Here is a 26862-nt window from a genome sequence, read left to right as displayed (position 1 = left end):
GTGCCGTAGTGGAGGTGCCGTCAGTGTTCAGGCATTCGGGCTCCCATCCCGCGGCTGCCGGCCAGGGTCTTGAGCTTATCTCCACGCCAATTTACCCAACACCACAAACCCACACACGCGACGCGACTCTTCCCCGCTGTCGCTGCCCTGAACCAAATCTGGTCTTCGTCTTTGCAACTACTCCCCTCCTCTGCCACCCATGGCATTGCAAACGTGCAAAAGGTGCCGGAAAAGGCGCATCAAAGTACGACGCCAACTCCTTCCTCCAATGAAGGGCACGTCAATTGACCATCGCAGTGCGATCTCCAGTTGCCAGCTTGTACCTCGTGTCAGTTGGTCGATCTTGAATGCTTGTATTATGATGATTCCCTGGGGCACGAGTAAAGACCCACAAAGCCTACTAGAGAAACCCTATATGCTAACTCTTCATTCACCACCTAGTGTTCCACGCAGGTCAGCCCAGCCTCCTCCTAATTCCTCATGAAGCTGACCCATCTGGAGCTACCTGCATGCTCTGAGCAAAAAGGTCGAAAGTCTGGAATCTACCATCAATGCCATCAAAGGTCCCGCAGAAGTCGCTCCATCGCCCTCGCCGTTTTCCCATGCCGATTGTCAGACCCCATGGCAGACGTCTCAAGATGCTGGTTCTCTGCCAGCTTTGGGACTAGGCACCTCTGCAGGGCTGCTGGAAAATCTGCTGAGGACCCTTGTCCAGCGGCAGTCAACCCAAGATCAAACTGTTTCTGGCTTGTCTAGATTCGCTGCCAAAGCCCGAGAGGTCGAGGACGATACGTCTCTTGCGTTCCCGCCACTCAAAATCAATTTTTCCAAACTCGACACGCAGTCTCTGCAACAGCCGCACCTCCAAAGGGCCTTGATTGAGTACTACGCCAAAGTTGTCCAATCGAGCTTTGCTCTGCTGTCGTCAACTCAGATCAACAACTTGCTACGCTACGAGCATCCCTTGAGGCAGTGTACTGCTTCTGAACGATTGCCGGTCTACGGCATTTTTGCAGTTTCCTCCACGCTGGTAGCCAGAGATTTGGACAGCGATCAAAGTATAACGGCATCTATGTGGACCGATAGGTTCCAGAGTTACATTGCTGGACACGATAGCTCACACACCCCTGGGGAAGCCAGAATGAAGCAAACCATTTTTGCTTTGTGTTTCCTAGCCTTGTTGGATCTCGTTTCCCCAGTAACCTCAAAAGGCAGCGTGTGGGAAGTGGTCGGCGCGGCCTCGCGCTCCTACGTCAAGTTGCTTGACGACCTGAGCGTGTCATCCCCCGAGATGGACGAAGAGTTTGAGCGGTTGGGACACTGCATCTATCTCTTGGAAAGGTAAGACCTTTTCTCTGTCTCGGGAGGTGTCAAAAGTGACGGGAACTCCCATGGAGCTGTCATGCACCACTCCAGCCGCACCTGAAGAGCTGTTTCTCACCAAGCGACTGGGTGCACGTTGCCATTTGTTTTGACCCTCATTGCTGGTGTTTTCTTCGGCGCTAATTTTGGCAGCACTCTTTCGATCCACTTTCGACTCCCTTCGCTGTATTGCAACTCTGCCCCCACCGTTATTCCAAACGGTCTTTCTGAGCCCTTGGTGTACCACACGCTGTACACGCTCACTCAGGAGTTGAATTTTCCTCAGGAATCTGCATCTTTTGACGTTGAAACTCGACTCATACCAGCCTGCTTGCAGATAAATACCGATTCCGGATGGGAAAATGTGTCGCTCGGTCAGGCACAAGTTTACCTTACGATGCATCCCCTGTTTACGTCTCCGGGAGCCGGCACCCACTGCTGTTCACAGAGTCTTCTTTTGAAGATTGCCATGGCCGCTGCAGCCTTCATAATGCACACACACAAGTTGAACAGGGAGAGACGAGTAATTAGCATCTGGGTCTCGGCGGAAAATGTCATGCAAGCCGGCGCAGCTTGGGCGGCATATCTAATGCTCCGCAGTCAAAGAGACTCCCCGCTCCACGATCATCACATTCCCAATCTTGTCGGTCTCCCGGCAATCGAGCCGATCGTCAAGTGCTCGAGTATCCTCTCATCTTTTGCCGAACGGTGGAAATGCGGCCGACGATATTGTCAAGCATGGGACGCCTTCGCTGATTTGCTGCTCGCCGACGAGAATCTTTCCAAAATGGCTGCCGGCTTACAGGCCCCGAACCAACCTGGCTGATAACGAAAACTTCATCCGGAAACCAGAAAATTCGTTTCGACCAGCGACTTTGGAGAAAAAAGCCGTCGAAAGAGACAATTCATGTGAAAACCAGGTGGGAAGTAGTCTCGCGACTATTCTCCAAGTTCTTGACGAGCTCCTCCCTCGGCCGCCTCTCTTCAATGTTGACTTTGTACGTCTTGGGGATTACGGTTGCTCCCTGTGGATTCTCGTTGAATCCGATGTAGTCCAACGTCGGGGCCATACCTTCACTTGCTGTGAAGCGGAAAGAGACTATCAGTCGAACAAAGTAGCAGTAGAGGATTCTATTGGAGAGGGCCACGGCCGTGCATGCCCTCGAGCCAGCTCCGTACGAGTAGTGGTATGGTAGGCCCACTTGGAATGGACTGCTGGCGTCGAGCCAACGTTCTGGGCGGAAGACGTGTGCGTCTGGACCATACGCAGTTTTGTCTACGCAAGTCAGCCTCGATCTTTTGACGCGGTTGCAAACTGACCATGGTTGATAGCCTGAGCATTCATGTACACTGTACAACCAGCGGGGACCTGCGCGCCTTGCCACTCGAATGGCTTGCAAGTCTTTCTTGGTGGCAACATCTGGATTGCGCAATAGTAGCGCAGCATTTCCCGGACCAACGCGACGACATATTCAACATTTTCTTCCAGCACACAGTTCTCCCAAGCTTCTTCGGCAGTTGCGTAGACCTTCATGATCTCATCGTACGCCTTTTGCTGGATCGCCTGGCCCTCCTTGGAGGCTAGGAATCCAAGCCCGCCGAGTCCAGTGGTAGCAATGGTGTCGCTGCCACCAGAGACGAGACCAACATTGATGGAGCGGATCTCGGCCTCGGTCAGTTTTTCAGATCCCTTCTCCTTGAGCAGCGACTCGGCAATACACGAGACTGGCTTTCCGGAAGCGACGGCCTTTCGAACTCGATCCAACAAGGCCTCTAGCCACACATCTCGTTTCTTTGTAATCTCCTTGGCCATTTTTATCCTTGAATTGGAGAAATACCGGAGCAGAGGCACGTAGTCCTGCATGTTGTTGTTGGTGCTGCGGAAAGTGCTCACCGTCTTTCCGGTCGCCAGGATTTCATGCAACAACGGGTCGTCAATATCAGGGAAGCGTGAGGCGTAGCAAAGCATGAGCACAAAGTTGAGCGAGGCTCGTTGAAACAGGAGCCGCGGATCAACTTCGACGCTGGTCTTGCCATTTGGGTCGAGGGAGGCTTTGAAAATACCCTCGACCAGCCCGAGCGCCTCAATGTCGATCAAAGGAGCATTTCGCTGGATTGCGGGGCGCGTCATGTACGACCCAATGGCAGTGCGCTTGCGCTTGCACGACGTGTCCCAAGGCGAAGTCCCAATTGTGGCGCCTTAGAAAGTCAGAAAGGCTCAATTCAGTCCGAGCATCGACTCACCTTGTGTGTTACTGACGAACTTGTGAAACGTCCAAAAGAGCGGACGATCAATCGTCGCGCTGGAATTGCGAATGATGAAGTGCTGCGCAGCCTCAAACGTATTCAGGGCAATGACCCGTCGGTTGCCAAATTTGACCTGCACCAGCGGCCATGCATTGTCGACGGAGAAATTCTGGAGTGTCGTTGGATGGTCGTCGCCGAGCGACTTGAGATGTCCGTAGAAGGGTACTGCACCTGCCGGCTCAGGGATTCCCTTGATGTGCGGCACATCGGTCGCGAATGCTGCCTGGAAGATGAGATATCCCAGTCCGAGTACGCCCAGGATCAAAAGAATAGGTTGGTAGTGCGAAAGCAGGGTCTCGAGTGGGCCGATGGCGCTGCCGATGTCGTCCATGATCGCTTCAAACTCCAAACCTTTTGGCGAAAACCGACCTTTGTCGACAGCTTGTGGTAAGAAGCACAGGTATATGATGCTCGAGGCAATCATTTGTACTATAGCAAGCAGAGTTCGGGTTTTGACGTGGCCGCAAAGTGGGGGTTGTCGCGCTTCTCCGATGCTCCTCTTATCGTCAACCTTGTGTACGACTGCACCTGTGACGAGACTTTTGACGGACAAGACTCATCTACACATTGGCTGCGCTTCTGAGCTGGATGGCGGGGTGGGTCACGACACAGAAGCTTAATTGTGCATGCGTCAGTTGTCCGTAGTCCGGTCGATGGTCAACATCGTCACTCAGCTTGACATGCCGCTCCGTAGTTGACAGTTCGACAGTTCGCATCGACCACGATCGTGGGTCGAGAGCGAAGATGCCATTACCTCTCTGAAGCTTGGTCATGAAGATCGTGGCTTCGCGCGGATCAAGGCCAAATTGCGCTCTCCCAATGTCGTGGAAGTGCCCGCATGATTCTTGAACTCCTAGTTATGCCTGTCGATGGTGGCTTCATGCTTCCTGTTCACGATAAGTTAGAGGTCATGGATTATTCCTTCTCCACATCCAGTCTTTGATATCTGTGTCATTTTTTCCTCTCACTGTCGCTCCTTCTCTTGTTCGCATTTCGAGCTTCCGATGATTGACTGAACCTAGTATTCAATTCCTACATTTTTACAAAGTATCTAGACTAGGATCTTGAGCCGCTGTTCCCCATCTTTCGACAACTTCGTCTCAGAAAGCATTGAGAATTGTTTCAAGACATTCAGATCATTTGTTTTTGGGGGATAACGGGAATCGTCAGTGTGTTGACATGCTCGGATCCGAAATGGATGCGATTGATGCCCTGGAAGACTTTTTGGGACCTAATTCACGTTATTGAGATTCGCAGACGCGAGACAACCAGCTTACCTGTCGTTAGGGTCATTGTGCTGAAATATGCCAGCGCCATCCGTGTCACCCGAGCTGACTTCGAGTACCAAAGACTGGCCCTTTTCAAGTACAACAGAAGTCGGCCATATTTCGACATCGACTGCATACGGCTCATCTGCAACCACGGGGAGCAAGTCCGTGGACACGTATTCGCGGTGGGGGAGCCAAAAGGCGTGGTACGGATGCTCTGGGTTCGTCTTTCGCAGGCTGGCCCGCAGCCAACCCTTTGCGACCGGAACTGGCTCACCTATAGCGCCCGTATACGAAATCTCTTGCCCTGAAGCCGTCATGTGGCGGAGCGTCAGGAAAAGATCCAGGTCCGACGGCACGTTTCCGCTTTCAGGATCCTTGGCCGCAGAGACATTCAGGTGTGCAACAATGTGTCCAGTGATCTCGGTTTCGGTTTGGACGGGCCCAGTGGAAAACGAGACAATGTGCGGCGATTGAAGCATGCCCAGAGCGGGATAAGAGACCTCGCATGGTTTGGCAATATCTGGACGGTCATACTGGAGACCACCGCTGGGCGTGAGGAACAGATTCTCGTATTCCGTCCTCGCGAGAGGCCACTCACTTTCCTTGCGCCTCGGAAACTGCTTCTCGGCCTCGGGCTGGCTGAACCCAATCTTTTCCGCGCCCTTGCGGACCACGAGTTCAACTTGGGGGACTTGGCCTTTTCGGGACCATCCGTCGCGGTCATCACCTTTTAGGAATGCATCCAGGAAGCTTCTCTGGAGTTCTACCTCTTCCGGATAGTAAAAGGGGAGGTCATGGCGGCCAGTGATGAATCGGAGGTACTTGAGTTCAGAGCCGGCTCGCATAAAGCCATGCACGTTTCCCCTGAGGTGGAGCGATATGGCCCCCCAATTGGCGATGCTCAGCAGCGGGACGCGAACGTCTTCGAGGTCAAAATTGACCGACTCAATGCGCTCCTCGTCGAGGTATCGATGCTTGAAGATAGATTCCTGTTCGACGCGGTTGGTGGCCAGTTCCTCTTCGCTCAGGTCGCCCTCGATCGTGTCCGGGCCCCAATTCCGCGCCGCCTTGCCCGGCAATCCGTACTGGTTGGATCCGACCTGGCGGGCCCACCAAAAGCTGAAAAAGTTGTTCGACAGGATGCCGCCGTGCCGGAAGGCGTCGCGGTAAAAGTCTGAAAACCCCTCCCATGGCACCATTGCTGCGAGGCCCTTCGGATTGCGCGCGGCGACCTGCCACTGCGTGGCTGCATAGTAGCTAATGCCCAGCAGGCCGACTTTGCCCGTCGACCACTTTTGTTTGGCGCTCCATTCGATGACTGCGCGTGGTCAGCGACTGCTGTCTTCAAGAGTTGCAACTTACCCTCTACAAAAGAGTCGATTGTCGCTTTTGACAGAACATCCAAAGTGCCCGGCGATTGCCCAATTCCTATTTCGTCGGCTCGCACAACGGCGTATCCGTGAGCGGTCCAGTATCTGGGAGTAGGTGTCTCCCACGCGCTGTGGTCGGTCTGGTGATCTTTGTCCACCTTGTCGAAGCTCTCGGCGTGGAAGCTTTCCCGGTCAGCAAGGCTCTCGTCAGCAAAACTTCCCACTTACTCCTTGTACGGAACGTCCTTTCCATACGGTCCGTAGGTGACTATCACGGGGTATTGTTTCTCCTCAGACTCCTTGGGCAAGTACACGTTGCATCGGACCACCCCGCCGTTGGTCAGAGGCACCGACACATTTTCTTGGAAAATGTACGGATGCGACGTCTCGTCGACTTTCTGAATGTTGCGAAGGTGGGAGCCCATTTTCCGCGAGTAATCCAGAAAATCCCAGCAGATGCAGAGAAATAGTTGACAAATTGATTGCTTTATATTCGCGGAGAATCCAAAGTCTTCCGGGCTGACGTGCTGCTTCGGACTTTTCGTTTTCACGAGGCCGTCGCGGCCGAACTAGGGGACCGGCGCGCGTTTGCCCAAACATCGGCTGGCTTCGTCCATGGTGGCACTAGTTCGCGGCTAGTAGCTACCAGGAGGCTCCCTGCTTACTCACGGTGGTTTGATGCAACTCCACATTCGCCGTCAGCTTACGACTTGGGTCTCTTAGCATCCTTGGCCGCCTTGCAGAAAATCACACGCTGTCAATCGTGCTATACCATGCTGTCTTGCATTAGACTCGGACATGGCATCAAAGTCCGGCAGCCCACACCGCGCGCAAGAAAAGTCCGTTGACAACTCAAGCAGAACATGCCATTGATGGTTAGAAATTATGGAGGCTGGAAAAGACCAAGACTTCAGTAGAAAAGCGACAAGGAATTGGAAAGAAACAGCAGACGCTCACCGGTCAAAGACGCGGTAAATTGGATCAATCCATCGCGAGACGCGCGCCACGCAGCCGTTACATCCGCATTCAATATTCTCCACCACCGCATTGTTGATTCGTCCCCCGTCAATGATTAGCTCGAACTCGCTAATTGACTTGGCCTTGCCGTCCTCGATGCCATCTGGCACCAACCCGAATCTCAAAAGAAGGGAGGAGAAGTCCACGTTGCTGGGCTGAACCGCACTGGAGTATGATCTAGGTAGCTCGCCTGCATTGCTCGGCTGAGGTGATCCAGAGGAGCCTGCTTGCTCAAAGGCGCCGTTGGATGGCGCAAAGAAGATGGGAGACTTGCCCAGCCCGTCCAGCGACAGGACTTTGACGAACGGTGGGTCGATGATCTGGAGAGCGCTTGCAAGCGTCGAAAGTTGTGCATCTGACAGAAGAATCGACGCCATTGTGCCATTGCAGCCTCCCTGGGAGAACCCGTCTTCATTGTTTGGTCCGTTTTGCTGGTTCTGGTCTCCATTGTCCTGGTTGTCATCTGGGCAGGAAAAGTCGTCTTGCGGTCCATTCTTGTCCGGTCCGTTTTGCTGATTCTGATCTCCCTTGTCCTGGTTATCATCTGGGCAGGAAAAGTCGTCTTGTGGTCCATTGTTGTCCTGGTTCCCGTCTGGTCCAGAATAGTTGTCCTGGTCGGCTTCCTTGTCCTTGTTGCTATTATTTGAGTCAGGAAACTGGCCCTGAGCGGCTTGCTTCTGCTGATTTTCATCTGGCCCGAACGAGCCATCCTGGGGAGCATCCTGGGGAGCATTCCCATCTTGTCCAGCAGCATTATCCTGAGGAGCGTCTTTGTTGTCATTCCCATCTTTCCCCGAAGAGTTGTTGTCTTGAGGGCCATTATCTTGATTCTGATCCGACCCGGGAAAATCTTCTTGAGGGCCATTATCCTGATTCTGACCAAATCCGGGAAAATTGTCGAGAGGTACTGCATTGTCCTGATTTTGATCATCGCCAAAGTAGCTAACGAACGGGTCAATGACTCGATCAATCTTATACACGATGCCGTTAGCTGCTTGAAGCGGCGCATCGGTACTCAGCACCGCCTGGCCATTGATCTTGGTGCCACCGTCTTGGGGTCGAAATTCGAGTTGGAAGCCCTCGACCGAGACCAAGGTGGCGCTTCCGTTGTTCAAGTCGTCTGGTGGGAGAGAGCCTTTTGCGATGTGCGTCCTCAGGATGGCCAGGACGAGCTGATACGAAGACGCAGCAGTCAAGAGTTCGATGACTGGATCTGGGACCTTGTCGAACGCGTCATTGGTCGGAGCAAAGGCTGTATAGGGTCCAAAGTTGGGTACGTTGAAGCGCTCTTCGAGATCTGGCCCTGGGAGTCCAGATTGACCACCCGTCGCATTGAAGAGACTGTAGAAGGTGGTCAAGTCTGGATCATTGCTAATGGTCGTGAGAAGCGGGTCGCCAGCTCCCTGTGAGAAGCCGCGGGCAATGAAGAGAGGTACCGCGAGGATACAGAACAGCGGGTAGTTAACAGGCATGATGTCAAGGAACTTTTGTTTGTTTGTGAGAGAATTCCAACCGGACTACCAGCTGAAATCAATCGCCTTTTATCATTGTCATACCCATCGTTGCCAGCCTCACCGCAGCTTCCTCTTACAGCTACATTGATGCGTGCCCAGCGACGGCATGTTGGGTTTGCTACTGTTGTCAGTCTTGGACTGCGTGTGGCGTCGTCAAGAAAGTCAAACGCAAAGTGATCAGTAACATCGCCATGGAATGCCAAAAGCTGAAGAAAATGGGCTGCCACAGGCGAGATGTGTGAGCCGGAGGAGTCTCCGCCGAGCTGAATGTTGGGCCGTTCGAAGAAACCAGGTCAGCCAGCCAAGAGGCACGGCACGAAAGCTTGTCAAGCACGTGGGGAGCCGAAACAGGAATTCGATATTTTTTCGGTAAACCGTCGGGCAGAATCAGTATGTAAGACTTGGTCGCATTGTCAAGACGCTTGCCAAAACTTCGCCTACATCTCGGTATATCTGGTGCCAGGGAATCTCTCTGGTGCGCCCTTCATGGGGTTGATCCGACTGAAGAGGAATTGCATACCACCATCCGTGACTTGGTGTCTTGGCTGAGGAACCGGTGGATAGGGCCTCTCCCAAGTCCGAATGTTATAACCCGGAATGTCGGTGGGAGCAAAAGACCCGTCGGCGAAGCGCCGTGCATGTCTAGACGGGTAAGAGATCGGTCCGTTGATTTCCCTGTCGTCGTCCTCGACAATTTCCGGATCTTCATCTTCTAAATCCTCGGCCAAAGCGACAAGCTCGTTTGCGACGTCTTGCTTGTCGACGTTGTCGAGAAGCGAGATGGCAAACATGCGGTCAGTCTCTTCCATGATGCTGTTGCCTTGGAGCATCACCATGGCTATGGCGCGGTACCAGAATGCGCGAGCGGCGTCCACGGGAGTGATCGCGTTTCTGTTTATGGGGGCTGCGAGACGATCAAGCGTCGTCTTGGTTGCCCACTTCATGAAATCGCCGCGTTTGACCACGCCCCGAGTCTGGCTTTGATCCACGCCGGGAATATCTCTCCATTCGGGCATACCACCAACTTCTCTGCAAAATTGGACTGCATTGTTTCCAGTTTCCATGGCTCGTTCATAGTCGCCCAGCCGAAGATGATTGAGGGCTTTTTGAAGCAGGAAGCGCACGTGCAACGGCTTCCTCGACTCTTGCCGAGCCATCTCCCCCTGGAGCAGATCGTTCTCATAAAAGCCCATTAGAATTATGCCCCAATCCAGGTAAGAATTTGACATGAAGTGATAGCCGACTCTGTTGTACGCCTCAGCGGTTTCGGCAATCTGTTCGCCAGTCTTGACAGCTTCTAAGGCAGTCTGCTCCTTGCGCTTCATCTGCATGACAGTGTTCATTGTCTTTTCGGGGCTCGCGCCTTGAATGTTGACCTTGGCAAAGGCGCGAAGTCGGACGAGTGGATTCAAAAGAGAATCCTCTCTGCGGTGGATGACTGTCTTTGTCTCTGCCTCGGGAGGAGGTGCGATATTGACCTCGCAAACGAGGCCGTTGGTCCGGTACACGCCACCAGTGACGTATCTGCTCAGGTTGATGCAAAGAGTTTCGAGCTCCTCGACAAGCAAAATGAAGTAGTCAATGTCCTTCGAATCGGCCTTTTTGTTCTTCTCTGAAAATTTGACCCGCATAACCTCTCGGGAATCAACTTGGCCTCCCATTTGGCCCGACCAATCCAGATGGGGCAGCTGGGGCATTCGCCGTCTTTCCGGTCTTCCGGCGTCGACTTGAGCTTCTGCGTAGCCCGCTCAACCACTACGAACTTGTTTTGCCGACCCAAGACGCCGAGGGCTTCTTCATGGACTTGCTTGTTCACGCGCAGGATACTTGTCGCGAGATTCCACTGGTTCTGCATGGGACAGTGCGGCAGCAAGTGAAGAGGCGGCTGCTTGGTCCTTTCGGCCACCACGAGGTATGCATGGATTTCTTCGTGGAGCTCGCGGGGGATTTCCATGAACGGGGACCGGTCGGCAGGCGGCATTTCTGGGCCCATATCCTCGCAGTCCGAGTCGTCTGCGCCTTCTTCCCACTCGCCCTCTGACTAGGACTTTGCCTTCTCCTTCGCCTCGGAGTCCTCCTTGGCAGCCTCTTCCAAAGTGTCGCGGACGTTGAAGCCCGGAAGAATTTCGTCCAAATCGATAATGTCTTCAAGGTTTTGTTGGTCTGCAGGGTTCTCGGTGTATTGGCCTAAAGGTGTCAGCGACCGTTCGTCGAGCTGATTAGGATGTAATCACGGGTCTTTGTGTCCGGCATCAATTAAGCACCTGCTTGTCCGATGTCTTCTCCAAGATCGAGGGGCGGCGCGTTTGGGTTGCCCATGATGGTGTTGAGCATGAGACCCGTGGGCTCCGACATTGATGCTGCAGCGGAAAGTCAGGAAAGCAGTTGAAACAAGGGCTACAAACGTACGGCATGCCATTTGAGCTCTCCCAAAGACTTCGACCCATTCTGCCACAGCAGCAGGGTCTCGAGCATCGAGCCTCCCAGAGTCGACTTGCAAGAGCTAAGACCGAGTTCGATGCAGGGTGTCCCAGAGACAGTGCAAACTATAGTTGGAGCGGCGGGGATCGATGGTGTTGAAGCTTGGATGGCGTGTGACTGTGTCAATGGCGTTCTCAAGCCTCACCCTCAAGCAGAGAGCATTGAAAGCTGTTGGAAGCGCCATAATCGATGAAATTGGTGATGAATTTGCGGAGAAGAAGAGGTTGGCGGAAGAGATTGGGCAGCGCGTTCAAAAACGACCCTCGACGCGCGCCCCTGTCCTCACAAAGTCAAAAAGAAAGCGAAGCGGCACGGCGACAAGCGATCGGCAATTAAAGACGGCGAAAAGCGTGTAGTAGCTCTCAATCTTGAGATTTGGCCTTTGGATTGCATTCATCCCACATTTGGAGGTGACGACACTGCGGTGGCCCGAGCTGTAAGGCGTACCTGGACGCGACACAAAAACACCAAATCATGTGTTCTCGCGTTGAAAGACGCCACGGGGGATGTCTAGAATGATGTCTCCTGGCACTACGGTTGCGTCCAGGAATCACTCATTCGCTAATATGAATGGACCTAGGGCGCTGTAATCCGCTACCACAGGCATCTTCACCACTGCAGCTAGACCCTGGGACTTTTTCATTCCGACACGCACACCGCGCTACGGACGTCATCATGCATGTATCCGCCCGCACACGGAGCAGAACAACACCTTCTCCTCGCCTTTTTCTTCATCGACCGCACGATAGCCGTTTGATTTCCGACTCACGCGACCCACCCCACGTTGCCGGAGTTCTTCACGGTATAGGCATTGCTGTGCCTCGGGACCCACCTGCACCCACCACCTTCCAGCTTGGTCGCGGTCATGGCTACGACAATCCCGCCATCGATCCAAAAGGGGTTTGTCGGCTTTTAAAGCGCAGTTCCCGTTTTTCAAGCTGCTCCGTCTTTGAAGGGATCTTTTTTCGTCTTTCTTCCTGCGTCATTTGATCATGGCCTCCCCTGAAGCATCGGCAAACCGCGATCCGGTGGCGGCGCTCGAGGTGGACGCAGACGTATGTTGGCATGATTCCTTACCGCGCCAGAGCTAACAGACACACAGTTTGAGGGCGATTCGGCGCTGGGAGATGTCGAAAGTCAACTGTAAAGCCGCGCAATCCAGGCTCCCCCGAGCCGCAAAGAACTAATCACCATCCTCCAGATCCGCCTTTTCGCAATCGCTCTCCTCGAGCGTGACGGCGTACCCCGTCGAACACGGCCGCCGCTACCACGCGTACAAGGACGGAGACTACTTCATGCCCAACGACGAGGACGAACAGGATCGCTTGGACCTCTTCCACAACATGCTGGGTCTGGTCCTCAACGGCGACTTGTTTCTCTCTCCAATCAAAAAGGAGCAGTTGGAAAAGGGGAGGGTCCTCGATGTTGGCACTGGAACAGTGAGTTCATTTCACCCCGTACAAAATATTCCAAGCTAACGTCGCACAGGGCATTTGGGCGATAGAAATGGGTGCGCCACCTCACAAAGCTTTGATGGCTTCAAAGTTGCTGACCGTCGGGTAGGCGACAAATACCCCGACGCTGAGATCCTGGGAAACGACCTGAGCCCGGTCCAGCCTTCCTGGGTGCCGCCCAACGTCAAGTTCGAAGTCGACGACGCCGAATCCCCCTGGACGCACGCGCGCCCGTTCGATCTCGTCTTCTGCCGCTACTTGGACGGCGCCATTTCCGATTGGGCTGCGCTCGTGCGCAACGCCTTCTCAAAGACCACGCCCGGCGGCTGGACCGAGTTCCACGCGTTCGACGTCCACTTCAGATCGGATGACGGAACGCTGAAGCCGGACGCGTACATGCACCAGTTCGTGGAGAACCTGAAAAAGGGCTGCCAGGCCATGGGCAAGGAGCTGGTGCCGGGCCCCAAGTTGGAAGGATGGTTCAAGGACGCCGGGTTCGAAAACATTGCCGTCAAGACGTACAAGGTCCCGTTGGGACCGTGGGCGAAAGAGGAGAGATTGGTATGGTCAGTTGCTCAAGAGTGGAATGGTCGCTAACGGTGAGCAGAAAAAAATCGGCATGTTCAACCTCCTGCAGGCCGTTGAAGGAATCGAGGCCTTTTCCATCCGCCTGTTTACCAAATGCCTTGGATGGACGCTGGAAGAAGTCCAAGTTTTCAACGCCAAGGTTGTCGCCGACTTCAAGAGCAAGTCGACGCACTCGTACTTTACTTAGTAAGTTCTCGCGAGTCGTGGGTTGATCCATGCCGCTGACAGGAATCGAAGTTACGTCGTGTATGGGCAGAGGCCGGAGTCATCGTAAAGCTAGTAAGAATTGTGTGACGGAATGCTCCGTGGTACTGGATCGAATGGAGTGGAGACAAGCAGCAATTGAAAAGAATTTCCAATCGGCGATCCGACAGCGGTTGAAAGTTTCCGACAATTGCGGTCCATGTGATCTCGAGATCCGCGACAGGGTCGAAGAACTGATCAAGAATGTCTGACAGTATCCACCGGCCTCTTTTCCGATTCTCAAAATGCGCCGCCAATGTCGACACAGAAAGACTTCGACGATTGACTAACGAAGAGTCGCCGCCGTCAAACGGCCAAGGTCCGAGGTGGTGGAAACGCAAACAATGCCGCTTCCAAGGCAGAACGACTCGTACCACCACGGAAGACGAAAAAGAAGAACCGAGAAGAAAAAGAAACGAAAACAAGAACAAGCTCTCCCTTCCCGTCCATCCCACAGTCGCAATTTTGCACCGTGCGTGCCTTCTGACCGGTCGGTGGCCCAGGCCGGTGACGGAAACGGCTGGCTAACCAACGATGGCCGTCGCGTCGGACGGGTGTATATGTATGTATGTATGTACGTATGTATGTGCGTATATGTAGGCAGGTAAGTACAAAGTACCTACGGCACACACACAGAGGGGCGGCGGCTCCTCGCTACGACGAATGGCAGCATGTATGTACGTATGTACGCGGACCCAGCCGATGGGTAGATGGGCAGACAGCTCGTGCCCAGCTAAGTATTTAATTTGGCAGACAAGCGAGCGACGGAGCCAAGGCATGGAGCCAGCCAACCAGCCAGCTAGCCAGAAGCTGCAGCTGTCGTGCGATGAATGAATGGAATTGGGAGGTAAGTTGAGGGCGGACAAATCAAGCCAAGTCAATGTACCGTGGGCTCGGTCGAGGGCAACGTGTGGACGGAGCTTCTTGCTTTCCTCGCGTGTTTTTTTGGGGCGCGCGTGCGTGCGTACATGCGTGCATGCATGCATCATGTGTGTACAGCAGGGAGAGCATGCGCATCGTCTACCAGTGAGCCAGCGAGCCAGCCGCCCCCAGCTGCCTGCCTACCGTCCGGCCAGATGGTACGGTACGGTACGGGCTTGGACTAGGGGAGGGACAGTGGGTGACAGCGGACCGCGAGATACGAGCGAGCACGTGGGACGCGAAATGTTCGTAACTTTCTCGCCGCGTGCGCGCGCCGCGCCGCATGGGCTTTTTTCGGTGACGCTTGTGAAAATAACAGACCCGGGGGAAAAGAAAGGAAAGTGTGCCGAGGTGATTGTTAGGGGATCGAATTGAGTGATCGTTGACGAGCCCCGATGCAGTCACTCCTTCGTCACCTGTTGGACGGGACGAAAGACGGAAGAAAAACCTCAACGACGCCGAGGGACTGAGAGATGCAGGCCGGGCAGGGGACTGACTGCCGCAGGCAGGGAGCTGACCGCAGCACATGGCCAGCTAACCGTTGCGAAAGAAGCCACATCTGTCCTGTAACGATCCAGCCGTCCGTTTATCGTGAGAGTATTTCTCAGCAGCAATAGCTAGCCACGCGTCGGGGCGCACTCACCTTTACTTTTGGGGGGCCATCGTATTCCAATGCCGTTCGCACTCGGTCCGCCCACGACCCGAACAAGGCAAGTCAAGCATCAGAGTAGACGCCGAAAAGAAACGAAAAAGCACAATGGAGACGACGATATCTGGACGCCTTGCCCAAAAAAGCTAATTCGAGACCCCTTAACCTCGCATCTCCAATGTCTGCATTTCCCCAAGCAGCAGCAGCAGCGTGTGGGAAAATCTCCGCAAACGAGTTCAGGGAAGAAAAAAAAGCAATCAACGACAGAACCCGCGTAAGCGCCCGGCTGGCCGGACGAAGCGCGGTCGTTGCCCCACCGGCCGGCGTCAAGTCGTTTGTTGCAGGAAGAAACAATCAAAGAAAGAAAACAGACACGACAGATGGGCTCGAATAATGACGACAGTGACGGCGATGATGCCGCAGCGCCTGTCCGCGTCGGGCGGAAGTGGAAAAAATTAAAAATGAAAGAAGCGGTTTGAGGATAAAAAGAAGAGAAAAGAATCACACCACTTGCTCGCGCCCTTCCCAAAGCAAAAGAACTGGCTTCTGAGAGGTGACTTGCCCGTCCTCTTGACGAAGGAGGAGGCTACATGGACAGACAGACCGGTGGCACAGCGGCGCAAGCGAGTATAAAGTAATAAAAGAGCGCGCGCAGCAGCTGGATTTTGGTCGTCACTGCTCACCCGCTGGAGTACTATGTATTAAGTACATACGCGAACGAACGAAGGGACGGAGAAAAAAGAAAGGCAAAAACCCCACTCACTCACTGTCTGCTGATTGACTGACCGGAGGGGCGAGCAGGGAGCGAGAACGCCCCAGCGGCGCCCTCCCTCGATCGTACATGGGGTTTGACGAAAAAACCCAAACAACGAACCCCCCATCCCGGTCCTTGGATACCACATGTCTCTCTTGTTCGTTCGTCCGTCGCTGACGATGTCTCTGGCCACACGCGCACAACGCGTGTGTAAGTGCGTTGGTAGCGCAGGCCCGTGGTGGTAGTGGTGGGCTTGCCTTGCCCAACCTACCGGTTCCCTCTCTCTCTCTGTGTCTAGGTGGGTGTGTGTGTGTGTGTCCTTCCATCTGGCTAGCTGTCCCGTTGACCGGACGTCTGCCACACCCACATTGATTGATTGATTGACTGACCGCCAGACTGTCATCCAATGCCCTGCTCCCCTCCCTCCCTACCTTCTCTCCATAGACAGGCCAGCCAGCGGCCCCGCCCAGACCAGCCCAGGGAGCCCAGCTCACCCCCCTATCGTCCGCCGCCGCCGCCTGCTGATTGATTGATTGCCCGCCTGGCTCGCATGACTTATGCGGTACGCCCCGCAGCCCGCCGCTTGCCTGTGCTGTAGCTGTGGCTGTCCGTCTGTCGGTCAGTCCCTATTTCCTGGTTGGCGGCGGCGGCGGCGGCGGCGGCGGCAGGCAGGCAGGCCATGGCGGGATCCGGGGAATGGAAGGAGCCACCACCCACCACCCAAGCGCACCAACAACGGCTACCCACTTGCTGCCCTGCCCTGCAATACCTGTCTGCGCCGAGAGAGCAGGCTGGCTGAGACATCTCTCTCTCTCTCTCTCTCTCTGTCTTGGCCCGTCTTCTGATTGTTTATGTAGGTAGGTAAGTAGTCGGATGGTGCTGCTATTCGCCTACCCTTGTCCGACGAACGCACGCTTTCGTACCCAAGTAGCAGCAGCAGCAGTACCATCGTCCAACATGTGAGAGCATCACAGAGTGGAGAGTGAAGAGATGGCCTGCCTGCCTGGCTGAGCCCGTGCTCATGCTCATGCTCATGCAGATTCCGAGCAGATAAATCTGGTGATGATGACAGGCGATGGATGGCAATAGGCGGTGACTGACTGACTGACTGCACTGACTGACTGACTGACACAGCAGGAGCTGGTCTGGTTTGGTTACCCAGACATGATAGCTGAACAAGCAACCAACCAACCTCGCGCGGCAGTTGCAGTTGCGCGTCGAAGCTGCACGGACGTCGATCGATCGATGCGGGAACCAGAAAAAAAGCGTTGGATCGGATGTCGTCTCACTTTTTTTCTGGGTCACGTCACGCCTCTTCTACCGTGTCGTTGGATACGCGCGGTGAAATTTCCCGGCCAATCACATGTACTGTGTTGTGAGAAAGCCGAAGTGATGGGTTGATGGACTTGCGTACATGCTCTTCTCCCCAGCTTGGGAAATCAGGGTGCGACAACCCAAACGTGTAGCCAAAGACGTCTCGAGTGGAGTAAGACTAGAAGGATAACTCTGTAGAGAAAGTTGCATCCAGCTTGAAAAGCAGACCGAGATGGACAAAGCCTCAAGTGTAGCTGAAGAGCCAGACGTTTTCGCTCCGGCCTCCAATGTCGTCGATTAATCAAATGTTTCTTTTTTAGGGAGCAAGTGATGCAGAAAATTACATGGCAGGAAAAAGCCAAAGCAAAAACAAAAAGAACGAGAGAGCGCGCGTAGAAGAGGTCCGCAACCCCTGAAACCAAACCCCCCTGACTCCGAAGCCCGCACACTCGCCAACCAACCAATCGCCACCTACTTGGTGTAGTCCCTCTGCAGCATCTTCGCAATGGTCGTCAGTTGGATGTTGCTCGTGCCCTCGTAAATGGCGCCAATCTTGGAGTCCCTAAAGTACTTTTCTGCGAGGCCCTCGCGAACGAAGCCCATGCCGCCCATCCACTCGACGGCCTGGCCGCTCACGCGGCCCGCGACCTGCGACGCGTACAGCTTGGCCATGGCCGCGTCGCGCACAAAGTCCTCGCCGGCCTCCTTTTTGCGCGACGCGTTGTACACCAGGGCGCGCGCGGCTTGGATCTCCGTGTATGCCTGCGCCAGCTGGTGCTGCATGCCTTGGAACGTTCCAATGAGCTGGCCAAACTGCTTGCGGTCGTTCCACACGTAGCTGTGTCGAGCGAGAGGCCCTGTTAGCAGGTGGGGGTTTTGCGGGGGGCAGAACGTTTTAGCGGGCGAAAAGAGAGAGGTACTCACCTCGCGGCGTTCTCCCACGCACCCAGCGCCAATCCCGTCATCTGCGCCGCAATGCCGATCCTACCCTCGTTCAGCAAGCCAATGGCGTACTTGTAGCCGTCGCCCTCCTTGCCGAGCAAATGGTCGGCAGGCACCTCGACGTCGTCAAAGTTGACGACGCAGGTGCTGCTGGCGCGGATGCCGAGCTTCTTCTCCTTTTTGGCGATGCTGAAGCCCGGCGTGCCCTTTTCGACGATGAAGGCGCTGATGCCCTTGTACCCCTTGGACGGATCGAGATTGGCGAAGACGATGAAGAAGCCCGCTTCCATGCTGTTGGTGATCCACATCTTGGACCCGTTGATGCGGTAGCCGTTGGACGTCTTGGCTGCTTTGGTTTGCAGGGCAAAGGCGTCGGAGCCGGATGCGGGCTCCGAGAGACAAAAGGACCCTGGTGGACTTGTCAGTGTCTGGCGGTCTCGCAAGAAAGGTCACGGACGACGTACCAACGGTCCCCGTCGCCAACTGGGGCAGCCACTTCTTCTGACTCTCGACGCTTCCATACTTGAGTATGGCCGTGTTGACGAGCGTGTTGTGCACGTCAACCATGACGGACACGCTGGGATCGACACGCGCCAGCTCCTCGATGGCGACGATGCCCGCTGTGAAATTCATTCCAGCGCCGCCATACTCTTCAGGAATCTCGATACCCATCAAGCCCTGCTCGAAGCATGCCTCGACTATTTCTGGATCCATCTTCTCGGCCTCGTCCATTTCGCGCACCCGCGGCAGCACCACCTCGGACGCAAACTTGGCCACCGTCTCTCCCATGAGGGCCTCGGTCGAAGACAGGTGCGTTATAGGCGTTGGCGGAATGTCTGTTATGTCTAGGGCTTCTCCAGTGGTGACATCGCTCTTGCGGGCGCTGGCGGAGAGGCAGCGAGTGGTGGCATTGTTGCTTCAGAATCAATGACGTTAGCAGGCGCGTGGAAACACGACCGCAGCCGACTCTATTCGACTTCCAGCCTGCAGCGGTGGCGTGAGATGTGGGACAGGGTATCAAGATGGCCAAGTATCTGGACGCGTCGCGATGACGGGCTCTCAAGGCATTTGCCCGGGGGTCATGCGCAGAATCGAAAGACTGCAATCACATGCGGATGAAAAGCACAGATGCTGGGGAAGCTTACTGCGGGGAAAGACGCACGCCAGCGACGCGTCGGGCAGCTGGGCGAGCAGCACGAAGTGCAGACGAGGCGGCAGGCCTGAGGACGCGAGCAAAGGGAGGCATTGTGTCAGTGTAGAGAGGGTCGCGGGTGTTGGAGAGGGAGTGTGGAGGGATGGAGCTTTGAGTCGCGGACCCGGCCTGGGGTCGGCTGGGGTCGTCTAACCTCGGCTCAGCCAAAAGGGAGACCCGGCTCCCAAAACCTGGGGACGCACTGTTCCCCGTGGGCTGCCGCCGCCAACACCATGGATGTGTCAACGTATGCCTATACACGCCCCAAAAAAAAAAAAAAAAAACATCAAGAGAGGGGAAAAAAGGTCAACAATCGTTCCATGTTTTGACGGTCCGCCATTTGCGCCTAGACACCGCCCTCTCCGGCCTGGCTATCGTACTTTTTGCTGCATGCGACCAACCCGCCCGTACTTGTCCGACAAAGGCAGCTGCTGACTGGAGAAGAAACACTTGGCTGCAACCACGGACGTCCTTCTTTTCTTCGCTCGTAACCCCTGTCGCTGACCGCCATGCGTGTAGGAAAAGACCAAATGAAACCGGCGCATAACAGGAGGTAGGCAGAAAATCCACGCGGCGATGCTCAAACTCGGGAAACATGAACGAAGACTAGGAATCAGAGGAGACGAAAAAAGAGAGCAGGAAAAAAAAAGAAAAGAAAAGAAAAAAGGCGCCGACACTCTAGAAATGGATGACGACAGAATCGACGAGCTGCGCGGTATCGATCAAGGCATTTTCCGCATGCTGACAGCAACACACACCCACTCACCACACACACCAGATCCAACCAATATTGCTTGTACACCAAAGCACCGAGAGAAAAAATTTACCACCACCGACCATGTCGTGCTCCTGAAACGCCAGACAGTTTGTGCCGTACCTCCTCCTTTTTTTTTTTTCTCTTGGGTCCGAATAATCGTCGAAACTGTTTTGGTGGTAATCTTGTATTCCATTTCCTGGTAGGGAAAATGGCTGGAGCCAAAGTTTGAGAGGGGGGAGGCGGGGCGCGCGCGCACCCTTCGGGCCGGCTACCGCGGGGGAGGGTCGCTTGACTACCATGCCCATGCCAGCCAGGCGAAGCGTGAGCGCTAAAGGAGACATGGGCATGGACGCCGTGGAATTGGGCTGCCAACCGGCGCACGAATGATGGAGCCAAGCCGACCAAATGCGAGCCCGCCGAAACATGCCGCATGCTGCTGCTTTGTGTGCCGTGCTCGCCATTGGTGTGTCCCCCGGGTCCACGCAAGGCAAGGGCCGGACTCGACTCCTCTCGCATTCCTCCGCGCTTGCCCAGCCATGAATTCAAGACGAGAGGAGGACGAGGGAGGAAGGAAAAAAAAAAAAAAAAAAAGGATGGGAGAAAATCGATTCAGCCAAAACGGGGGCTTGCAACCACCACGACGGCCATGGCCGCGCCGCGGCGCCAACAGAGGTAGTACTGGAAACATTCCAAAGCCGAAAGCGCACCCGCGAAGTAATGCAACGTGCATTAGATATTACTATGAGGTCGTCATGAGGTCGTGAGAGGGTGGGGGCGCTCGATCAGTGTCCAGGCCTCCGTGCAGTCCAAATATGTCTGTCGGTCCACGTTAGCGCAATTAATAGCATCGGGGCTGCAGGGGCAACCCACATGTTGTTGTACGCATGAATCTTCTTGGTCCGTATTGTCCTGATTGCGGCCTCGACGAGGGGCTTGACGTGTGACACGGCGTCCCAGCGATAGATGCGCGTCAAGGGGGCCAGACTGAGGGCTTCCAGTCCTTCGCAAATGCCCAGGTTGTACCACCTCCCAATCTCTTTTTGGTGCGGATCCGCCGGCCAGGAGTTGTACGGTGCCCGGATGATCGTCTCCTGAATGTCAATGAACCCTGCCTGTTGAAGCATGTGCCGCGTATTGTGGTTGTATGCGATCGGCCGGGAAGTCCGTTCGGTGGCGTCGGCGACGTAATTGTACCATTGGAGCAGCGGTGAGTTGGCTTGCAGAGTGCCGTCGTCGCAACGAGGTTCCAGATCGATCTCGACCTGTTCGATCCAGCCGTAGCCAGGCTTGAGGTGGCTGCCGATGACCTTTAGCTGACGGCGCATCCGAAGGGGGGAATTGGAGTGGAGGGGAGACAGAAGGAAGGCAGCAGATGCTACTCACGCGAATATCTTTTGATAGAGCTCGGGCCAGCTAGAGACGCTGCCGCAAGCCATTCGCAAGTGGATCAGATCCCAGGAATCTTCGCCGAGCGACCAGGGACTCTCGTAATCGCGTGGCACGCGAAATCGCAGGTTTGGGGGGATTCTGCAACGGGCGGTTAGCAACGAGTCGGCAGCGCGGGGCGGAGGGGGTGCACAACTTGTCGGGTTGAATGTTGACTAGGTCCAGACCGACAACCTTTTTTTTTTTTTCGCAGCGGAGTTAGCGACCATGGGCTCCGAAGGGCCATGTTTTTATTTTGCGGTGCATACCTCTGCATCTAGATATTTGCTGCAAAGTTTGGGGGCCAAGTCAGCGTGTGCGTCGAGGCGAGCGTGGGGCATTGAAAGGCAGGGGACAACTCACTCGGCCATGTCAATCGCCCAGATTCCAGTTCCGCAACCGAGATCGAGAATGCGGGGCTGCCAGTTGGGATTGACGGGGGCTTGGTGTAGATTTTCTCGGCGGGCCACGAGGAACAGCTTGTGGTAAATGTCCATGCGGTCCTTTTCTTGCTGTAGCGGGCAGGCGAAGTCAGAGGAGAGGTCGGCAGCGGCAACAGCAGCAACAAGATGGGGACCAAGACGCACCTCGTCGCAAGGATACATGTAGATGCCTCGTCTGTAGCCATGGTAGAGTCTGCCATGTTCTGTGTAGTTTTGGGGAACCACTACAGCCATCCTGAGCAGGTCAGCGGAGGTGGAATCAGCGGGGCTGTGGTTGGCGGGCTGGACGAGAAGGGTGCAGGGGAGAGGAGGACAGCGCAGGCGCAGCGGCGGGCGGGCCAGGTGAGGTTAGGTGGGAAGGTAGGTAGGCAGTCAGGTTGGGAGCCAGAAGAAGAAGAAGAAGAAGAAGGTCAACAACAACAACAACGACAACGACAACAACGCCAACGTGGGAGGCGAGGCGAGGCAAAGCGAAAGGACTTACCCGTTCGACGCCATCGTAACCATTGAGGCCAGCGGTGGAGGGGGGAAGGATGCGAGAGCGGAGGCGGCGACAAGGACGACGACGGGGACGGAAGCAAGAGAGAAGGGTGGTGGACAGGGCGGTATGGGCAGGTCATAAACGACTCGCCGTGGCTCCGGGGGCTCGGACTGGCCGGTCAGTTGCTGGTCGGGCTGGTCGAGCTGCTGGGCTGGGGTGGGTGGGCAGCTGTTTGCTTGTGCATCCGACGAGGATCAGCAGCACCCTGGGCGGGTAGGTCTGGCGGGAGGGAGCGAGACGAGGCGAGGCGAGGCGAGGCGAGGCGAGCACGCGGCAAAGGCACAGCGGGTGGAGCGGGAGATGGGTGAGTCGTGGAGAACGAGAGGCAGAAGGAGACGAAGCAGGAGAAGAGGAAGGAGAAAGGCCGTGAGTAGGAGCAATGGCGTGGACAGGTGGTATTATACAGAGGACGAGGGCATGTAATGTAGGTAAGGTAGGCAGCAGGGATGATTTGTTCTGTTGTTTGGCGCTGCAGGAGAGGACGGACGGTCCTGAGCGGAGCGAGCGCGTGCATGGCATGGCATGGCATGGGATGGGATGGGATGGGATGGGGGGGGCATGGGTTGTGGAGGCCTGGCTTGGGGGGGGGCACACACACAGTAGCTCTGGATGCTGCTAGCGGAGTCGATGCAATGCAGCGCAGAGGGGAGGAGAGAAGGAGAAGGGAGGGAGGGCACGAAAAAGCAAGCAGCCAGGGCACTGCAGTCAGTGGGATCCGTCCCAGTCCCAAGACCAGTCTGTCGGGTCGCGGGCAGCAGGGGGGGGCGAAGCCATGGGTAAATTAGGAAAACACGCGACCGCCGTCTTGGATACATGTCGCTCTCGCTCTGGCTCTACCTGTGCCTCTTCCCTTCCCTTTGCTTCCCCGCTCACCACTACACTGCATGCCTTGCCTTGCCTTGCTTTGCCTTGCCTTGCCACCGTCCCAAACAAACTATTACCCGGGTCTACCAACAGCTGGCGTGGCGTGGCGTGCATCATGTAGAACAGTCACACCAGCCCTCCCTTTAGTTCCCTTCCAGTGCTCTCGCTCTTCACGCCAGTCCCTCCAAAGACCATCGAGCCGTCCCGCATCGTATCGCATCGCTTTGCCTCGCATCGCATCGCATCGCATCGCGACCCTCTGCGTAAGCTTACTTTTTTCCACAGTAGCCCGGTGCCATGGTACAACCATCTGGTCGACCGACACTGGCCGTGAATCCGATGCCTCGACCGCCACTTGGCCAGGCAGGTCAATAAGCACCACCGCTACTTGTCCACCACGCCGGTTCGAAGCGCGCGGTGCGGTGCGGTGCGGCACGCCCTGTCCGCCGCCCAGCTTCCCTGCCCTGCCCGGCCCTGCCCTGCCCTGCCCTCTTCCGACCTGAAGATTATGAAACGCTGACGACTTTTGACAGACGGACGTGCCCTGACATTGACTGACTCTCTGCACCGCGGAGATGACCATGGCCGTGCAGCCGTTACGTTGGGTTGGCATCGGGAATCGGGATGCCGTCAGCTCCACCTTCTCTCTCTTCCTCACGCTGCCTGCAATGCCGTCGCTCAACTCGCCTTGGCCCGATCGAACACCACACCAACCAACCCAACCAAAAAAAAAAAAAAAAAAAAAAAAAAAAAAAACACACACATACGCGTTCAAAAAGCATCGCATCCAACCCTCACTCCCTGCCCGTGGCTGCGAGCAACGCAACGCGGCTCGCCTGCATCACGTAGCCGTAAATTCATGCGTCTCGTCTCAACCTCGCTTCCGACTCCGCTCCCTCCTGAAACGGTGGAACAAACAACGCCCTCTTGGGAAGACTTGCCGTCGACAACACCTTGGGGACCTTGCAGCCAACCTCTCCCCGTAACTGCAAGGCACTGGCCCTCTGCGTGCTTCCACGTTCCGACACACGCGCTCCCTCTCGACGCGGAGCCCCCTCCGACTCCCCTATTTGTCTGATCCGTCTCCCGCCGACCAGGAAACGCGACTCTTTTCGACCGCGCGGGAACAGCCGATCTGGACCCCTGTCGCCGGCCTCCACATCCACCACACGCCACTGCTACATCCCGTCCTCCTCCTCCTCCTCCTCCTCCTCCTCCTCCGCCTCCGTCGCCTTGCCGATCCCGATTGAACCACAGAACCCGGGAGAAGCATGTGTCCCCGTGTCACGATTCAGTCGTCGACGTGTTCCCTATTTTGCCCCCTAGCTCCGGAACCCGTCATGTCCGCACACGGTGCTTTTTCCAACTCTGCGCCCTGTCAAGACGTCGGCCGCAGCTCGTGTTGTCGTCCAATCAACCCGACGGCTGACCTGCCGCCGCAACCAACAGCCGCCGTACGCTTCAACTTTCCGCACCTGGAACATGACCACTCGCCGTCAGTGCGACGACGGCCACCGGGGAATCCACAGCGCGCGACCGTCCCAGTCCCCGGTATGATCATCACCTGGTCGCCCACGCGGCGGCCGACGTGCCTCATCTTGCATTCGTCTGTTGCGGCGCAGCCGTTCCTCACTCCATCTCAGCGCGTGCCCCACTCCTGTCCCTCTTGACCAGTCCCGACCCGCTGGCTCACCTCTTCCCTGAAGACGTTGACTTGGCTAGCTTTTCGGCGCCTCACGACGAACCACTCCACAGGGCTCCCCGGAGTGGGACAAGATCCTGCACAATCGACCCTCTCAGGCCGTCGTCTTGGTTCCGCTAAGAGCTCGGGGAGCTGGGCGACTGCCTCATTGGCTGTCGTTCATGTTTTAGCCGACAACAAACAGAGGGCTTGTGCAAGGGCCGCTCACCGCTTTGGCACACCATCTGCCCACGCTCGGCCCTACCGTACTCCCTCTGCCATCTCTTCAATGGCTCTGACGTGTCTGCATGCTCCATCCCGCTGTTTGGTGACTGCCGCTGGCGCCTTGTCGCCGCATAAATCCGCTTCTTTTTTTTTTTAAAAAAAAAAAAAAAAAAAGCTCGGGAGGATGCGTTGATATCTATTGCCACGCTACGTTGTCGAAAAAGCTTGTTGTTCTAGAGTGGAGCCACTTGAAGACACTGTGGGCATAGTGCTGACGACGGCTGATGGGCTGGCCTTGTGGTTGCGGTGAATCTTGTTGCACGGATCACGACACATGTGGCGGACAGTTGACCCAGCGGGACGAACCGCGAGCCGCAAGAGACGGTTCTTGTGTGGTCATGTTTTGCTCGACGTGGGTGCCCACGGTCGTACGACGCATCAAAAGTCTTGTCGTGTCCCCAAATGCCGGGAGTGGTCGATGACGCTACTCAGCCTCAGCGAATGCGGCGCACACCGCCTGTGTCTGAGGTGCGCAATCCCTCTCTTTTCTTCTCAGGGGAGCGGCAGATTCAGCAGCTTCTAGATGCGACGTGTTGGCGTCTCAGTTCCAGACGGCTGGGATGGGTGTGGCGGGCCATGATTCGGCTGAGCGCGAACTTTGGTCGTCACTGGATCAACCCTCCACTTGCTCCCCACATCAGATGTTTGAAGTTTGAATTGACAGATCTCCACCACTGACATGCGTCGTCTCGACAACCACACGGGATTCAAGGCCGCCGACTTGTGCTGCCCCCCTGCGATTGCTGACAGTGGGTTCAGGAGTCAGTGTTCGCTGCCCTTTGGCTCCACTTACACCGACAGGACGGACATCGGTGAATTCGCAGGGAGAAGAGAGAGAGAGAAAAAAAAAAAGAAAAGAAAAAAGGAAAGGTTGTTCCCAGCCAATCGCGCTCCGCACTCGACTATTTTGACCAATGACGCAAAGGCGGTACGGGACAAAGGCCCCCCTACAGGATCTAGCCGACACATGGGGACCTTGACAGGCAGTAGTAGTGCTGGGTTAGCGTGGGGTCTGCTTTGGCGGGCCCTCCTGGCCCTGGGCCGTTGCATGTACAATGACAAAGTGCATGAGGGAACTGAGTCGAAGACACATCTGGCGACGAGAGCGAGCAGAGCAAGCAGGACGGAATGAGTGGCAGAGCAGTCTTTTTGCCGCTGCAAGCGAGCCGTCGACGCACAAAAGACCGACGAACCGTCCAGCCTGGCAGACACGACGGAGAGGTGCACGAGACGTGTGTTTGGTCCGGACCCATTGAGGTGAATTTCTTCTCCTCTGGTGGTCTGCCGGGAGAATGGGGAAGAATGGGGGAGCAGCTGCCCTGGGGCGGCACGTCGACATGACATGACGTCGTCAAGCCTGATGTGGCTCGGGCCAGGCCAGGCCGCTGGCTGTTTGTCAACCACACCAGACGGATGCATCTTATGCTTTGCACGCGACGGGCTGGGAGCGAGCGCGCTGCATGGCCGACCGCAGAAAGAAGCTCTCA

The 26862-nt window shown here is 55.7% G+C and overlaps 9 protein-coding genes across 9 annotated transcripts; 2 read left to right on the top strand and 7 right to left on the bottom strand.

Annotated features, from left to right (window-relative positions):
• The first annotated feature begins 18 nt into the window (after window positions 1-18).
• J3D65DRAFT_262855 (uncharacterized protein) lies at window positions 19-2228 on the top strand. Its single transcript, XM_066794896.1, has 5 exons — window positions 19-244; window positions 298-380; window positions 442-453; window positions 502-1341; window positions 1516-2228. The coding sequence occupies exons 1-5, from the start codon at window positions 200-202 to the stop codon at window positions 2186-2188; spliced, it is 1653 nt and encodes a 550-aa protein (XP_066657935.1). The 5' UTR covers window positions 19-199; the 3' UTR covers window positions 2189-2228.
• Window positions 2229-2267: 39 nt separating this feature from the next.
• On the bottom strand, window positions 2268-4000 carry J3D65DRAFT_644766 (phenylacetate 2-hydroxylase; the record flags this gene model as incomplete). The annotated part of the gene is made up of 3 exons (XM_066802171.1): window positions 2268-2638; window positions 2683-3561; window positions 3607-4000. The coding sequence occupies 3 exons, from the start codon at window positions 3998-4000 to the stop codon at window positions 2268-2270; spliced, it is 1644 nt and encodes a 547-aa protein (XP_066657934.1).
• A 603-nt stretch (window positions 4001-4603) lies between these two features.
• J3D65DRAFT_617155 (X-Pro dipeptidyl-peptidase protein) lies at window positions 4604-6914 on the bottom strand. Its single transcript, XM_066799528.1, has 4 exons — window positions 6539-6914; window positions 6303-6493; window positions 4947-6258; window positions 4604-4900 (listed from the first exon to the last, which is right to left on the bottom strand). Exons 1-4 carry the CDS (start codon window positions 6733-6735, stop codon window positions 4801-4803), a joined length of 1800 nt encoding a protein of 599 aa, XP_066657933.1. The 5' UTR covers window positions 6736-6914; the 3' UTR covers window positions 4604-4800.
• A 258-nt stretch (window positions 6915-7172) lies between these two features.
• J3D65DRAFT_617153 (uncharacterized protein) lies at window positions 7173-8867 on the bottom strand. The gene has a single exon (XM_066799527.1). It carries the CDS (start codon window positions 8797-8799, stop codon window positions 7264-7266), a length of 1536 nt encoding a protein of 511 aa, XP_066657932.1. The 5' UTR covers window positions 8800-8867; the 3' UTR covers window positions 7173-7263.
• A 411-nt stretch (window positions 8868-9278) lies between these two features.
• J3D65DRAFT_665730 (uncharacterized protein) lies at window positions 9279-10822 on the bottom strand (the record flags this gene model as incomplete). The annotated part of the gene is made up of 2 exons (XM_066802861.1): window positions 9279-10453; window positions 10513-10822. The coding sequence occupies 2 exons, from the start codon at window positions 10820-10822 to the stop codon at window positions 9279-9281; spliced, it is 1485 nt and encodes a 494-aa protein (XP_066657931.1).
• Window positions 10823-11830: 1008 nt separating this feature from the next.
• Window positions 11831-13764, top strand: J3D65DRAFT_617149 (S-adenosyl-L-methionine-dependent methyltransferase). The gene is made up of 7 exons (XM_066799526.1): window positions 11831-12377; window positions 12425-12465; window positions 12524-12761; window positions 12811-12832; window positions 12886-13337; window positions 13384-13550; window positions 13602-13764. Exons 1-7 carry the CDS (start codon window positions 12315-12317, stop codon window positions 13636-13638), a joined length of 1020 nt encoding a protein of 339 aa, XP_066657930.1. The 5' UTR covers window positions 11831-12314; the 3' UTR covers window positions 13639-13764.
• Window positions 13765-17716: 3952 nt separating this feature from the next.
• Window positions 17717-19433, bottom strand: J3D65DRAFT_644763 (acyl-CoA dehydrogenase/oxidase; the record flags this gene model as incomplete). The annotated part of the gene is made up of 4 exons (XM_066802170.1): window positions 17717-18083; window positions 18170-18596; window positions 18652-19103; window positions 19333-19433. The coding sequence occupies 4 exons, from the start codon at window positions 19431-19433 to the stop codon at window positions 17717-17719; spliced, it is 1347 nt and encodes a 448-aa protein (XP_066657929.1).
• A 1485-nt stretch (window positions 19434-20918) lies between these two features.
• On the bottom strand, window positions 20919-22719 carry J3D65DRAFT_692146 (LaeA-like protein; the record flags this gene model as incomplete). The annotated part of the gene is made up of 7 exons (XM_066803933.1): window positions 22149-22719; window positions 21925-22073; window positions 21831-21849; window positions 21719-21756; window positions 21520-21663; window positions 21007-21432; window positions 20919-20952 (listed from the first exon to the last, which is right to left on the bottom strand). The coding sequence occupies exons 1-7, from the start codon at window positions 22236-22238 to the stop codon at window positions 20919-20921; spliced, it is 900 nt and encodes a 299-aa protein (XP_066657928.1). The 5' UTR covers window positions 22239-22719.
• A 573-nt stretch (window positions 22720-23292) lies between these two features.
• J3D65DRAFT_262410 (uncharacterized protein) lies at window positions 23293-24622 on the bottom strand. The gene has a single exon (XM_066794893.1). The coding sequence runs from the start codon at window positions 24194-24196 to the stop codon at window positions 23483-23485; it is 714 nt and encodes a 237-aa protein (XP_066657927.1). The 5' UTR covers window positions 24197-24622; the 3' UTR covers window positions 23293-23482.
• Between the last annotated feature and the right edge of the window lie 2240 nt (window positions 24623-26862).

The sequence above is a fragment of the Phyllosticta citribraziliensis genome, assembly GCF_038025025.1.
Source record: "Phyllosticta citribraziliensis strain CPC 17464 chromosome Unknown J3D65scaffold_3, whole genome shotgun sequence".
Taxonomy (NCBI): Eukaryota; Fungi; Ascomycota; class Dothideomycetes; order Botryosphaeriales; family Phyllostictaceae; genus Phyllosticta; species Phyllosticta citribraziliensis.
The sequence above is the reverse complement of the archived record's forward strand: the minus strand, read 5'-3'. Positions and strand labels throughout refer to the sequence as shown.

Coding starts and splice junctions, on each gene's coding strand:
- J3D65DRAFT_262855 (XM_066794896.1), top strand. CDS start 200: ATGGCATTGCAAACGTGCAAAAGGTGCCGGAAAAGGCGCATCAAA. Junction 245..297: donor GCCGGAAAAGGCGCATCAAA/GTACGACGCCAA, acceptor TGACCATCGCAG/TGCGATCTCCAGTTGCCAGC. Junction 1,342..1,515: donor TGCATCTATCTCTTGGAAAG/GTAAGACCTTTT, acceptor TAATTTTGGCAG/CACTCTTTCGATCCACTTTC.
- J3D65DRAFT_617155 (XM_066799528.1), bottom strand. CDS start 6,735: ATGGGCTCCCACCTTCGCAACATTCAGAAAGTCGACGAGACGTCGCAT. Junction 6,494..6,538: donor AAGGACGTTCCGTACAAGGA/GTAAGTGGGAAG, acceptor TGACCGGGAAAG/CTTCCACGCCGAGAGCTTCG. Junction 4,901..4,946: donor CACAATGACCCTAACGACAG/GTAAGCTGGTTG, acceptor AACGTGAATTAG/GTCCCAAAAAGTCTTCCAGG.
- J3D65DRAFT_617153 (XM_066799527.1), bottom strand. CDS start 8,799: ATGCCTGTTAACTACCCGCTGTTCTGTATCCTCGCGGTACCTCTCTTC.
- J3D65DRAFT_617149 (XM_066799526.1), top strand. CDS start 12,315: ATGGCCTCCCCTGAAGCATCGGCAAACCGCGATCCGGTGGCGGCGCTC. Junction 12,378..12,424: donor CGCTCGAGGTGGACGCAGAC/GTATGTTGGCAT, acceptor ACAGACACACAG/TTTGAGGGCGATTCGGCGCT. Junction 13,551..13,601: donor ACGCACTCGTACTTTACTTA/GTAAGTTCTCGC, acceptor CAGGAATCGAAG/TTACGTCGTGTATGGGCAGA.
- J3D65DRAFT_262410 (XM_066794893.1), bottom strand. CDS start 24,196: ATGCGATGCTTTTTGAACGCGTATGTGTGTGTTTTTTTTTTTTTTTTT.